This window comes from Vipera ursinii, assembly GCF_947247035.1.
Source record: "Vipera ursinii genome assembly, chromosome: 7".
NCBI classification, from domain to species: domain Eukaryota; kingdom Metazoa; phylum Chordata; class Lepidosauria; order Squamata; family Viperidae; genus Vipera; species Vipera ursinii.
The window spans coordinates 1,433,887-1,449,312 of record NC_139521.1 but is presented as its reverse complement, the minus strand read 5'-3'; the positions used below and the strand labels follow the sequence as shown (position 1 = coordinate 1,449,312).

Genomic DNA, 15,426 nt, shown 5'->3' with positions numbered 1-15,426 from the left:
CTCGACAGTTTTTTTTTAAAAAAAAAAAATCGGGACCAGTTGATTTTTTTAAAAAAGTTTTGATCCCGCTTTCTCTCTTCTGCTGCCATCCCAAAGCGTGGTGAATTCATGGCTGTTTTGCAGCAGAAGCCCAATTTGTTCACTCGTGCTGGAGTTTTTTCGTGGAGGAGTTAAACCACAAATTGCGCCATCTGTGACTCTCGCCCCGCTCTATTCTGAAGGACTTGGCCCACGTATTGATGGCGTATTGGCGTCCCAGAAGCCGCCAATTTTCCTACTGCTGGGTTTAAGGCTCAAGTCAAATCAGCTGAATATTCATAGGGATCTGTTGTTGTTTTATATCTCCACTGCTGTTGTTCTAGGCAAGGGAAACGAGAGTTTTAGGCTAAATTGAATCGAATTTAAGAAAAGCCACGTTTTCAAAGTCCGCTCCGTGTATCGTTGGGAAGGTTTTGTTTTTATTTAACTGTATATGGTCAATTGTAAATGCAAGCTCAGAGAGCACCAAGGACCCCACAGTCAACCACCACCTCCTCCTCCTCCTCCTCCTCCTCCTCCTCCTCCTCCCTCCCTCCCTTCTAGCACTGATGATGTTACCTAGTTGGGTCATGAAAGGTCTGCAAGGAAACCCCCAAGCTCAGAGAGCACCAAGGACCCCCCCTCCTCCTCCTCCCCTCCACAACCCTCTTTAACTTCTAGCCCTGATGATGTTACCTAGTTGGGTCATGAAAGGTCTGCAAGGAAACCCCCCAAGCTCAGAGAGCACCCAGGACCCACAGTCCTCTCCCTCCTCGCCCTCCCCCTCCTCTTCTCTGCAGACCCCATTCCCTTCTAGCCCTGATGATGTTGCCTAGTTGGGTCATGAAACGTCTGCAAGGAAACCACCAAGGTCAGAGAGCACCCAGGACCCCACTTCCTCCTCCTCCTCCTCCTCCTTCCCCCCCCCCGGTGCTGTTGTAACTTCAAACAGTTGCTGAGTGAGCTGTCGTAAGTCGAGGACCACCTGTGTATTGTTTTCAAAAGCAGCCAGACCATTTCCACAACCTCAGATCAGAGGCCCACGTGCGGTTTTAATGCTTTTGCCGATATTTCATCTTTGCTTTTTCATTTCCCTCCCCCCTCTTCCTCCCCCTCTTTTCCGAAACCGCCTTTTCCAGCCAAATCGATGAATTTAGCGCTTCCGTTGACGCCTGAATCACCAAAGTAAGTATCGGGAACTGCAGTTGTTTCTGAGAGGGAGGGGGGGTTTTTAAATCTAATTTGGCTACAGCAACTCCATTTCAGCTTGTTTTTATAAATGTCGCCTGTCTTCCAGCGATCCGAAGGGTTCCCCATTTGAGAGCAAGGCCATCGGACAGAGCTTAAGTGTGGAACTCTGTGGAACTGCAGGTGAGAAAGACACACCTTTACCTTGGCCTTTGCCACAGGTGGTTGTTTTTATTATTATTATTATTATTATTATTATTATTATTATTATTATTATTATTATTATTATTATTATTATTAACATCTGGACGTTACGAAGCTCGTCGCTTCGGGGGGTCTCTTAAGAAATGGATGTTGATATCCATTTCCCCGCACACGAGACCTGCTTTAGAAGTGACGGATTCCCTACATGACGAGCGTGACGTAAGGGTGGGGTGGGGCAGGAAAAAGGGAATGAAATAATGTCTGCGGAAGTTTCTCAGTCATCCAGGTCATGGTTTTATCCCAAGGGTGCTTTTTCTCAGGAGGCAACGGGAGAAAAACAAGAAAGACCAGTTGCCTCCCCCAAAAAGCACGTTTTGTGTGTGTGTGTGTGTGGGGGGGGTAATGAATGACATAAGTTTTAATGGGAATGTTCCAAAGGTGCTTTTTTCAGGAGGCCACTGGACTTTCTTGGTTTCCTTTGAAGACCTTTCGCTCCTCATCCCAGAAGCTTCTTCAGCTTCTGACTGGATGGTGGGGAATGGGAGGATTTATACTCCTTGCAGAGAGCTGGTCATTTGCCTCCTTTTAGAGGGTCATTCAGGCCGCTTGGAGGTTTGTCTGTATCCTTCCTTCCTTCCCACTTCAAGATATATATTAGGATCTATTTGCAGCTTCGAGATGGCAACTTGAAAGCTCTAATTTTTCTTTCAAAAAACAAACCAGAGAATCCTTTCCATCTGCATTTTGCAGGGGAAGGGATACATTTCCTGCTTCTGCCCCCTCCATTTGAAAAAGCAAATGTCTTCGGTTACTCCCACATTGGCTGAAAAGCAACAACCACACACCCCAAAAACCAACCAAAGTTAGTTCTGACAAATGATAGAGGTCACAGGTGCCCCGTGCGAGTCCAAATTACAGCTGCAGTGCTGTATTGCATCTTCAGATTGTGTAGTTCTGGTGCTACCGTGGCTCTATTTATAACAGTTTAAATAGCAGTTGCCTTGATCTTCGGGTTGAACTGAAAAGGCCATTAGTGGGCCTGTTCATGCTATCAAAGCACAAACTATGATAATACTGTATAAATAGAAACTTCCTTGATTTTACTTCTCTCTCTCTCTCTCTCTCCCTCCCTCCCTCCCTCGCACTCTTTCTCTTTCTTTCTCTCCCTTGCTCTCTCTCTCTCTTTCTCTCCCTCCCTCCCTTGCACACGCTCTCTCTCTCTCTTTCTCTCTCTCTCTCCCTCCCTCCCTCGCACTCTTTCTCTTTCTTTCTCTCCCTTGCTCTCTCTCTCTCTTTCTCTCCCTCCCTCCCTTGCACACGCTCTTTCTCTTTCTTTCTTTCTCTCTCTCTTTTTCTCTTTCTCTCTCTCCCTCCCTTGCACAGTCTCTCTCTTTCTCTTGCTCTTTCTCTCTCCCTCCCTTGCACACTCTCTCTTTCTCTCTTTCTTTCTGTTCCTTGCTCTCTCTCTCTCTCTCTTTCTCTCTCTCTCTCCCTTGCTCTCACTCTTTCTCTTTCTTTCTCTCTTTCCCTTGATCTCTCTTCTCTCCCCCCCCCGATACTTTCAGTTTTGCAATACAAATGCAAAACCTTCATCTTTTTGCATGTATGTCGTGGATGAAAATTGGTAAACAGAAGGGACAAATTCTGTGATATTGTTAAATGTTTGCAAGAACCTCTGCCATTGTGTAGGTGAATCTCCCTTTATTTGTTCTTTCTCTCTTGAATTTTGCCTTGAATCTGAAAATCTCTGTTCCTTTCAAGCCTTTTTCCCCCCATGTGTAATAATGATTTCAGTTGGATAGCATAGAACATGTTCTGTTTTTGGCGCTGCCACAGTCCCCTGTTTAACAGGAAAAAGGAAGAAGCTGGAACTATTTGTCATATGAGAAGGAAAAGTTGATTGTTAGTCAACAATTGCTGGTGATGACCTATAAAGCCCTAAATGGCTTGGGTCCGGGATATCTGAGGGAACACCTGCTGCCGGCATCAAGCTCCCTTCGTCCAGTACGCTCCCACAGGGAGGGTCTTCTCAGGGTGCCACCGGTAAAAGATTGCTGGCGGGTAACACCCAGGGGGAGGGCCTTCTCAGTGGGGGCGCCTGCCCTCTGGAACCAGCTGCCTGTAGAGCTTAGGACTGCCCCCGACCTCCGATCATTCCGCCGGGACCTGAAGACCTGGCTCTTTGAGCTCTCTGGCCCAGGCTGAGAATTTTTAATTTTAATTTTAACTGGGGTTTTTATTTTCTCTCAGGGTTTCATTTAATCTTTTTTAATTGTTTTAAGCTTTTGTATTGATTTTCTTTTAAATATCCTGTAAACAGCCCTGAGTCCTTCGGGAAAGGGCGGTATATAAATCTAAATAAATAAATAAATAAATAAATAAATAAATAAATAAATAAATAAATAAATAAATAAATAAACAAGAAGTCTTTTTACCTGTTAGCTTGTGAGATTGCACTCAAAGTTTCTCGTGAAAAAACAGCAATTAAAATGTCATTCTTTGTGCCCTAGGAAATATTGCAACACCCCCTCGGACATTTCAATTTAAATGTATCCCAAATATATCACCAGTCATGATTCATGTATTTTTATTTATTTTTTGGCTGGGAGATGTTTCCACACAGGCTTCTCCTGTGCTATTGACTTGATTTGATTTGGGTTTGTCTAGTCCAGAGAAAAGAAGGACTAATCGGGACATGATAGCAATAGTCCGGTATTTGAGAGGTTGCCACAAAGAGGAAGGGTTTAACTTATTCTCCAAAGCACCTAAAGGCCAGACAAAAAATAATGGATGGAAACTAATCAAGGAGAGAAGCAACCTGGAACTGAGGAGAAACTTCCTGACAGTCAGAACAATTAACCAGTGGAACAACCTGCCTCCAGAAGCTGTGAATGCTCCAACATTGGAGGTTTTTAAGAAGAGACTGGACAGCCTTTGGTCTCAAATGGGATAGGGTCTCCTGCTTGAGCAGAGGGCTAGACTAGAAGACCTTCAAGGTCCCTTCCAGTTCTATTCTGGCTGATTGATTGGGTCACTCTCGACGGGCTGGACACAATACTTTCCCACGCCAAAATTCTTCTTTAATTTGTGGATTCTAATCTTGGGTTAGTACATTTTGAAACGAGCTATCCTGAAATCAGAATCAAGTCAGGGATCTTTGACCATCCACACATAATCCGTGCAAGTCTCATAAGGCTGTAGAGTTTTGATCATGATCGACTTCTAGAGAATGCTTGCTGAGGTTTTGAAGAATTGAGTTTCTTTGCTTCCTTGCTTGTTGGTTTCTTCAATTTCTATGGCCGCCCATCTCAGTCAATTACTAAAGATTAAAGGAAAAGGTGCAGTTTAGAGGTAAAATCTGCTTGGCTCAGGTTTAAACTATGTCCCCTCCAGGAAGAAATGAGAAAATTACATTTTTAGTAAAGTCAGTTATTAGCATGGACTAACAGTCTACATTTGTATGAGCCGTGTGTTATATTCCACAACATAAAATCTTTTTCCCCCCTTTCTTTCTGACAAATCATGCAATGTTGTCAGAATTACAGAAAAGGGGATGTTCTCTCAAAAATATCCAGGACGTTTTTAAGACTGTTCTACTGAACGGGAATACAGTTCTGGTAATGAAGCAACAAATGGATGCATAAGAGAAATATTTTTATATGTGTGCAATGGCCTTTTGGCCACTGAAAAACAGATGGAGCTTTTTTTCGGCAGGGGGTTGGACTAGATGATCTACAAGGTCCCTTCCAACTCTGTTATTCTAAAATTCTAAAGTTCTAAATTCTTCATTCTCCATGTGATACATCACACCCCATCGCCACATAATTGACCTAAAGGAAAGGCAAATCAGAAACCAATCTTGTTTGGATCTAGACCGAATCGCACCAGAAATGGTTTATTGAAATCAGCTCAGGAAACTTTCATTGATTTAACTGGACATGATAAGTTTAGATACAATTTTGTATGTCGGTACAATCTCTATTACAAGTTTTTTAAAAAATAATCAGTTTTTTTTTAAAATGTACATCTGCTTCAAAACAATCCCAAGATGTCAAGCCGTGATTTATATCCACTCAGATCCCACAAGTGAACACCGTAAACATACTCTTAAATTAAATATTGATAAGCCTTTTAAAAAAATGCTGGTTTCCCACTTTGGCAGCGTAGCAAATATTTTTTTGTTTTGTTTATTTCTTTACAATATTACTTCCTTCTGCAACTGAATCCTCCTGGGATACTCACACAAGAAAGGAGACTAACCTTTAGGCATTTCTTACTGCTGTACTGTCAGCAGACTTTGGTGTTGTGAGTTTGTAGATGTGCACAAAACTTTGCTGAGAATATTAACTTTATCCTCCAAATCCCTGTAAAAAAAAAGTCTCTCTCTTTCTCTCTTTTTTTCACATTTGTGCTGGCTGTCCGCAAACTTGTCTTCTGATAAAGTGATATGAGCACACAGGGATGGCAGGAATTTTAACCGGAGGGAATACTATCTTGTAAATTATTAGATATATATCCGGAGGTCTATATTTATCCTCAGCTTTACTGACAACAAGATTAAACTGACTCCTTGACAGACATGTGGTTCTTTATTATATGATGGCTATTTAATTTTATTATCCGTTCGGAGAGCTGTGGCTGTTTTGCGTCGTATGGAAACCCTGCTGATTTTTTTACTGAATCAGGCCATTATCCTGTGTTCGGTGCCTTAAGTGGCTTTAAATAATGATTCCCTTGATAATCCCATTTCCAAACTCTTCAGATGTAAAAGAATCTGTTGTGTATGGAGTTTATATATATATAAAACATAAAATAAGGCTGATTGTAGCCTGCTTTTCAAAATGCTTGACAGATTCGCCTTGTTCTAGCATTCACGAATATGCATCGGCAAATGAGATGAATTATTAGATGTCTGAAGTTTAACACTGAAGTCCTATCAGTTGTACGTGATGTGAGATGTGATTAATCAGGACAAGAGTTGGTAGAAATTCTAGATAGAAGCTGAATGGGGGAAAAATTCAAGGATTAAAGCAACCTGGAATTAAGGAGAAACTTCCTAACAGTGAGGACAATTAACCAGTGGAACTGCTTGCCACTAGAAGTTGTGGGCGCTTTGTCACTGTTCTAAGAAGAGACTGAACAGCGCCCTGTCTGAAATGGTATAGGGTCTCCTGCTCCTGTTCTCACTGTCAGGAAATTTCTCCTTAGTTCCAGGTTGCTTCTCTCCTTGACTAGTTTCCATCCGTTGCTTCTTGTCCTGCCTTCGGGCGCTTTGGAGAATAGCTTGGCTCCCTCTTCTTTGGGGCAGCCCCTGAGATATTGGAACACTGCTATCATGTCACCCCTCGTCCTTCTCTTCATTAAACTACACATACCCAATTCCAGCAACTGTTCCTTATATGTTTTAGCCTCCAGTCCCCTGATCATCTTTGTTGCTCTTCTCTGTACTCTTTCTAGAGTCTCGACATCTTTTTTACATCGTGGTGACCAAAACCGGATGCAGTATTCCAAGTGTGGCCTTACCAAGGTGTTGTAAAGTGGCATTAATACTTCACGTGATCTTGATTCTCTCCCTCTGTTAATGCAGCCTAGCACTGTGTTGGCTTTTTTGGCAGATGCAGCACAGGGCTGGCTCATGTTTAAGTGACCGGTCAAATGTCTTTTGCATAAAACAAGCTGGGGTAAGGGCAGGAGAGAAAGTAGTGAAAGGGATATGAGTTGATCTGGCGGCCTTGCATTTGCAAAGTTTGTTAGAAGGACCTCTATGGCAATGTATTTGTTTCTTTGTTTGTTTATCTGTCCCATTTCTCAACTATCCACACACACCCCGCAAAGAGGGACCCCCTAAAGCAATTAAAAAGAAACGGTGGGGGCCAGGAGGAACTTAAAATCCTTCTGCCGAGTTTTGTTTAAACCGTTTCTTTTCATCTTTATGCAGTACTTTTCTCCAAAGTTCTTCTCTGCTCCGCTTAGAGCAGAAACCGTCCACCTGGGCCTGACCCTGCTCCCTTTGCATTATGCAGCCTTTAGTAGCCACTCCAGAGATTCTCCAGAGGCCAGGTGAGGAAAACCTGGATTTCCCATTTGAAAAATCCTAGCTCCCAAAGCACAAATAAGCATACCCCTTCCGAAAATACGTTACGTTGGAGGTGGATGCAGGCTAGGTTACTTTTTTATTATTATCATAGAGCACATTTCAACGCAGTAATCATAAATATTGCTAAGGTTGTGCCGTGTTGAAATATGACCTATATATACTCTTGATTGTTTGTGTTACGTGATTTGTCTGGCACCCCATTACGTTCAGGGGAATAGCAGCCATTTGTTCCTGTGCACAGACACACAACAGGCCCATTTGACAAAAGGGAAATAGGCGGCAATAAAAAAGCTATCGTCTGAATTGCATTCCGCACAGTGCCGCACTGCTGAGGGTTTGTGTTAAGTGTGTTAACAATGCTCTGAACTGCCTCTTGTCAGCTTTCAACCTGGAATGGCCATCTGTCCTTCGTAAATCTGTCAAACTCCGGGAAGTTCAAGAGAGAGCAGAGGCTATATACCTTCTCCAATGCAAAAAAACTTACACGTTTGCTGGAGTGGGGTGGGGCGGAGGGGGGGGGGGAAAATCAACCGAAAAGGCCCAGAATGTTTTAGCGCTATTGATTTAGGATCGTGCCATGAGATGGAACTCAAGATTGCTGTGATTAGAGCAGAACTTGGTACTTGTTGTGAATAAAGATAGGATTAAGTTTCGATTCCAGGAAAGGATTTGATGGGCAGAAAATAAGGGAATCAGAGAAAGGAAATCTTCCTTCTGCAATTAAATATTATCGTGTGAATTTTCCCGATTCCCATCCCCCCCCCCTTTTTCTTTTTTTATTTTTTTTTGGTAGGGGCAAGTTGAACGCAGGTGTTTGCTAACTCTGTAGATAAGTTCAAGTTGAAAGTTTTTTTTTCCTGAGACTTTTCATTTTCAAGTTCTTGGTTTTGCTTACCGCTCTGGAATTATCTGCTAGTCCTTCATCCAAGTGCTAACTACAGTTGGCCTCGTTTAAAGAATTAAAAACAGAAGTACCAAACCCCAAATCATCTGGTGCCAAAACAAAAACAAACCAACACACAAAAAAAAACCAGAGCCCGGATAGAGTTCAAAAGGTACTATGAGCTTATTTCATGCTCCCTACATAGAAGAATCTGATCTACTAATGGTCGAGGCAAATTGATGCTAGGTGAGAGTCAGCAGAATTCACAGGAGGCTGGGCTTGGGTCTCTCGCGGGGACGTCGTGACTCCAAACTAATGACGTGTTTGACCCCCTCCCCCCTCGGGCTCAGCCTGGCCATCTCCATTTTCAAATGCGAATTTAACCCTAACCCTCTGACAACCCTTTAGGTGAGATATGTCATATGGAAGGGTGTACCTTAAGTTAAAAGTTTCCTTCAAACAGAAAGCAGAGATGGTGGACTAAGTACTAATTTGAAAGTTTTTTCGTATTGCGCTATTTGTCTCTGAGTGACATGACAGATAAACAAATGATAGATAGAGAGATAGATAAGTAGAGACAGATAGATAGACAGATGATAGATAGATAGATAGATAGATAGATAGATAGATAGATAGATAGATAGATAGATAGATGCCAGCAGTGTGCAGCAGCAAACGAAAAAGCTAATACAATCCTGGGTTGTATAAACAGAGGCATAGAATCAAGATCACGCAAAGTACTATAAAACCCTAGTAAGGCCACACCTGGAGTACTGAAGCCAATTTTGGTCATCATATCACAAAAAAGATGTTGAGGTGGATAGATAGATTGATAGGTAGATGATACAGGAGTGTTCAAAAGCATTCAGTATATAAAAGTGTTCTGTTTTCACTTCCATAACATTCTGTCATGTTACCACCATTGTGAATGTATCTTACTTTCCATTTTGGTTCCCGCGCCTATTTATAACTTTCCTTCAGTTAAATGAACAAATAAATTTGAAAAGATTTTAAGCTATCCACCTACAATTGTTATGTTATTCCTTGAGTTAGGAGGTAAACGATGCTGGTACTTCTGTTGCACGGATCCTCAAAGGCAACTTAAGGAAGAGTGTCAGCCATTCCAATTCCCCCCCCGATCCCCCCCCCCCCCGGCTTCAGCCTCTCCTTCCAAAGCCTATTGCGTCCATTTATCTTTCCTAAGCCTTTTGCTCGTCTTGGAATAGATTTTATTTCACCTGAAGTTTGGATAGATAAAACGTTCACGCGTTCTTCATCAGCCTTGCCCTCTTTTCTCTCTTTTGGGGTAATAGCTGGATTTTTTTTTTTTTGTTTTCCTCTGGTGTTTCTCTTTTGTCTGAGCAAATGAAAACGGAATTGCTTGGCAAGCGCAGCCGTTTGTGACATTTTTGCCAAAATGTTCTTGTTCGAGCGCAGCAAGCTTGGCCCTCTCGGCATCCCACAAAGGTGTGTGTTGTTCTTCTGCCAATCTTGAGGTTCCTCCAAGCGTTGTGACAACTCCTTGTCTTCCCTGCTTTGCCTGCAAGCCAATTCATCCTCCCCACTTGAGTTCAAATTAGAAGGAATTGTGACTCTTTCCGTGTTTGAAGTTGTTGTGGGTTTCTCTCTCCTGAACGACAGTTTCCCAATACTGTTTGGTAAACTCAAAAACACTTGAATTTTCAGTTTGTGAGACACTGCTTGGATTGACGATCGATCAAACAGAATAGAGCTGGAAGGGACCTTGGAGGTCATCTAGTCCAACCCCCTGCTCGGGCAGGAAACCCTACACCATTTCAGACCAATGGCTGTCCAGTCTCTTCTTAAAAGCGTCCAGTGTTGGAGCATTCGCAACTTCTGGAGGCCATGAATTCCACTGGTTAATTGTTCTCACCGTCAGGAAATTCCTCCTTAGTTCCAGGTTGCTTCTCTCCTTGATTGATTTCCATCCGTTGCACCCACAACTTATTTTAGGCGAGCTGTAAAAGTATGCTAAAGCAAAAATAAAAGTTGTGTCTGTGTGTGAGCCAGGGAACGAGACAGCCCTTTTGATATAATCAGAAAGAAACCAGAAGGGTTGCACACGCTTCTTGCACAAACAAAATCTGGAGACGAAGGCTTTGACTTCTTTCATTTGGGGATTCTGGCAGGGCTGTGTGTGATCTTCCCTCTCTACAAAGAGGTCTCGCAAAGGAAATTAACATGTTGTGCAGGGAAAGCAGTTATTGATCTGACATTTGTCTCCTCTTTATTTACTTAAGCCTCTATTTGTTAAACGGAAGGTAAATTTCAGATTCTCTCTTGGGATGCTCAAGAAGCACAGGGCCAACGTAGACGGCTTGCCTGCCGTTTCAATTTCATGATCGTCGTTCACACACAGTTTTCTTACAAAGTTGTGGTGCCGCAAGTGTACTCTGCGCATAGTAGCAGTGGGTGACTGTTAATTAACCTCGCAAGCGGAAAGAGATCGTGATCATTGCTGTCCATCTATAGCATAACGTTTTGTACCTGGCTGTCTCTTTCAATCACATATAATTAAAGCTTTATTTAATTCATATCAGATTTATTTATTTATTTTAGCCAACTCTCTCTGTGTGTGTGTGTGTATAACCATCCAATAGTTTTAAAAATACGAATCCCAGGCATATGTATGCTAGAAAGTACAAAATCTTCAAACTCTAGATAGTTGTTTGTATAAGAAACGGTTGTTTTTAATAAACAGCTGTTTTTACCTATCCCGGAGTTTGAAGATTTTGTACTTTCTAGCATGTGTGTGTGTGTGTGTGTGTGTGTGTGTGTAAATTTTTTCAATTGCTAACAAAGAATTAAAGGGAGACTGATATGGCCATTTCAAACTCATTTGTTCTCATCAGTTTGAAATGGCCATATCAGTCTCCCTTTGATTCTTTGTTAGCAATCCAAAAAATTTACACAAATAATGAGTTGTCACAGTTGTGACTATGGCCTCTGGATGGCCTTAGGTTAGGCTGATACAGGCAATAAGATTTGGCCCTTATTTGGGCCTTGCAAGGTATTCTAAAATACTTAAAATACTATATATATATATATATATATATATATGTATGTATGTATGTATGTATGTATTAAATGCTTGTTAACTATTTAGATTATGTATATATATATATATGTGTGTTTGTGTGTGAGATATATATATATATATATATACATATATATATATGTAAAGGTAAAGGTAAAGGTAAAGGTTCCCCCACACATGCGTGCTAGTCGTTTCCGACTCTAGGGGCCGGTGCTCATCTCCGTTTCAAAGCCGAAGAGCCAGCGCTTGTCCGAGGACATCTCCATGGTCATGTGGCCGGCATGACTAGACGCCAAAGGCGCACGGAACGCTGTTACCTTCCCACCGGAGGGGTCCCTGTTTTTCTACTTGCATTTTTACGTGCTTTCGAACTGCTAGGTTGGCAGAAGCTGGGACGAGTAAGAGGCGCTTACTCTGTTACACGGCACTTGGGATTCGACCCGCCAAACTGCCGACCTTCTGATCGACAAGCTCAGCGTCCTAACCCACTGAGCCACCGTGTCCCTATATATATATATATATATATATATATATATATATATATATATATATATATATATATATATATATATAAAGGGAACACTTAAACAACACAATGTACTGTATTTAATAGTAGGATGTCTTATCTTGTGTTCCCTTTATTTTATATGAATTGTCCGGTGTGACTACTGCCTGTTCGATAGCCTTCAAGATAGGCTGAAAACAGGAAATAAAGATTTGCCCCATGTTTGGGGATATATATATATATATATATATATATATATATATATGGAGAGAGAGAGAGAGAGAGAGAGAGAGAGAGAGAGATGTGTAGATAGATAGATAGAAAATTGTAGGATCCACGTTGCAGGAAAAGGGAAGGTAGATAAATCAAATTCACTAGATGAACTTTTGGCAGAACAGAAAAGAAAAAAAAGATAATCGCCTAGATTAAACATGAATTATCTGGGTTTTTTTCTCCTTTTCCCCTCTTGCCCGTCCCTTTTTATTTTAGGCCTAACTCCGCCTACCACCCCTCCTCATAAGAGCAGCCAAGACAATCCTTTTGGGACTTTGCCAAAGCCCACGGTGTCATGCCAGACTGTTATGCCACCTTCCCCAAAACCTCGCTGCAGTGACTCTTCCATCTCTCAAGGACGCAATTTGTTCTGGAAGGGTCCGGAGCAGTCGGAGCTATACGCGCAGCTGAGCAAGACCACCGTTCAGCCCGTGGGTCATGAGGAGAGGAAGGCGAGGCGGGCTGGCTTGCCACTGTTTGGCGACCACGATTACTGTCAGTCGGCCATTTCCAAGACAGAAAGATGCGTCATCCGCTCCCTGGAACTTCAGAATCCCCGTCAGGAATTTGAATTCTCAGGCTGCCTGTCCGGCTATGAGTGGTGCCATATTTGTTCCTCCTTTGAGCAAAACCGCCAGGAGGATGAGAGAGAAACTTTGCAGGTGAGGAAGCAGGACTTATCGTGCAACAGCCGGAAACAGCTGCAAGACCAGGAAATCCGGGCTGAACTCAACAAGCATTTTGGTTACCCTAGCCAAGCAGTTCTTGAGGAAGAGATGAGTAACAACAGCCATCTGAGGGAGTACGGTCACTGTAGCGATGAACAGTTCTCTAAGCTATCCATGTTTATCAATTCGGGACTAGTAATGGAGGGTTTGTGGGATGACGGCGAAGCGGAAAATGAAAAGCTGTGCTGCTCGTGGTACGGGACGCAAGGCTGCACCTTATTTGATATGTCACCTTCTTGCTCAACCCTGAATCCTCCATGCAGAGACTCGGTGTCTCCACCCAACTCATTTGCTCAACGGTTCCAGAGGCTATGTGCTCAGTCAAGGTCCTTCCCACAGTGCAGGCATTGTGCCCGCTCTCCGTATTCCCGTTCAAGATCACGGTCGCCTGGCAAACGCTGTTCCTCAAGGTAAGGGGATTGTGGGAAGCAGGTTTCACTCAATGAAAGGAGAGGTTCTCTTTCAGAAAGTTGAGGGAGCCTATGTTTTATCAGCAAAGGCTTTGGTAGGAAGCTAATTCCGATTTACAAGTGGGTGTGATGGCTCAGCTTGCCAGCTGGAAAGCTGGGGACAGCCTGGGTTTGAGATCTGAGTGCCACACGGTGGGGTGACTTCTCATGACTTCTCCCAGCTCCTGCCCACCCAGCAGACTGAAAGCCTGAAAATGATGATAAATAGATAGATAGATAGATAGATAGATAGATAGATAGATAGATAGATGATACAAAGATATAGATAGAGAGTGAGAGACAGAAAGAGATAGATGAGAGAGAGAGAGAGAGGATAGATAGATGAGAGATAGATTATAGAGAGAGATAAATAGATAGATAGATGATAGATAGATAGATAGATAGATAGATGATACAAAGATAGATAGTGAGAGACAGAAAAAGATAGATGAGATAGAAATAGAGATAGATAGATAGATAGATAGATAGATAGATAGATAGATAGATAGATAGATAGATAGATAGATAGATAGATAGATTAGATAGATGGATAGACAGACAGACAGATAGATAGAAAATACATATAGAGATAGAGAGTGAGAGAGAGAAAGAGAGAGAGAGATAGGATAGATGATACACAGATGATACATAGAGATATATAGTGAAAGAGATAGAGATAAAGAGATAGATATATAGAGAGAGATATAGAGGTAAATGGATGGATTGATAGATAGACAGGTTTGATGATATAGAAGCATTCAAAAGCATTCAATATATAAAACCATTCTGTTTTCACTTCCATAACATTCTGTAATGTTACTGCCAATGTGAATGCATTTTGCTTTCATATTTATAACTTTCCCTCGGTTAAATAAATAAATTTGAAAAGATTTTAAGATATCCACCTACAATGTAATTCCTTGAATTAGGAGTAATTTATTTTGGCTGTGAAGGGCATGATGGCTTAGCGGTTAAAGAAGCTGAGCTTGTCAGCTACAAAGCTGACAGGCTGGGGTTCGAGACCCCAGCTCAGCATAATGGGACGAGGTCCCGTTTCTTGCTCCTGCCTAGCAGTTCAAAAACAAGCAAATGGGAGTAGATAAATAGGTACCATTTCAGTGGGAAGGTAACAGTCATAGCTGAAGGTAGCACATCTGAGTTTGCTTTGTTTCGCGTATGCCCCAAAATAAAATTTAAAAAGCCAACAGAACCCAAAGGATGAAGCCCGCTGTGTTGATTTGTGTCCTTGGGGAAGTTCTGGCCCTTGATTGCAACAATTCATTTTTGTTTCTCAGATATGACAGCTATGAGGAATATCAGCACGAGAGGCTGAAGAGGGAAGAATATCGCAAAGAATACGAGAAACGGGAATCCGAAAGGGCAAAGCAGAGAGAAAGAGAGAGGCAGAAAGCAGTGGTAAGCTCTCTATACAGATAACACTGTTGTGTTGAAAGACGTGTTTTTGTGTGTCCACTTGTGATGTTCGTTACGCAATCACCTTGAATGAAAGGAACAAAATAGCCACGTTCAATCTTTTTGCATGCATTTCTCAGGACTCCCATGCTTATATTTTATCCAGTTATTCAGTATCAGCCAGCAAAATAGCTTCAAATTAAAAACCATATGGATGTACAACAAAAATAAAATTCTGATGTTGAAGACACTTTCTCTGTAGCATGGACACAATTCTTTAGTTCATTGCATACCACCCTTTTCCTAGAGAGCGTTCAGTGTTTTTCCTCCATAATGGTTACCCAAAGAACTTTATAAGGTAAAGGTAAAGGTTCCCCCGTACATGCGTGCTAGTCGTTTCCAACTCTAGGGGCTGGTGCTCATCTCTGTTTCAAAGCCGAAGAGCCAGCGCTTGTCCGAGGATGTCTCCGTGGTCATGTGGCCAGCATGACTAGATGCCAAAGGCGCGCGGAACACTGTTACCTTCCTACTGTAGTGGTCTCTATTTTTCTGCTTGCATTTTTACGTGCTTTCCAACTGCTAGGTTGGCAGAAGCTGGGACGAGTAACAG

At 42.2% G+C, this 15,426-nt stretch overlaps 1 protein-coding gene across 1 annotated transcript in view; it reads left to right on the top strand.

Moving 5' to 3' along the window:
- The window catches only part of PPARGC1A (PPARG coactivator 1 alpha), a 99,730-nt gene that overhangs the window by 65,891 nt on the left and 18,413 nt on the right, over window positions 1-15,426 (top strand). Inside the window, exons 7-10 of the mRNA XM_083367637.1 lie at window positions 1,158-1,203; window positions 1,316-1,389; window positions 12,443-13,364; window positions 14,699-14,819. Of these exons, the coding sequence (XP_083223763.1) occupies window positions 1,158-1,203; window positions 1,316-1,389; window positions 12,443-13,364; window positions 14,699-14,819 (1,163 nt within the window). The remainder of the gene's footprint in view (window positions 1-1,157; window positions 1,204-1,315; window positions 1,390-12,442; window positions 13,365-14,698; window positions 14,820-15,426) is intronic.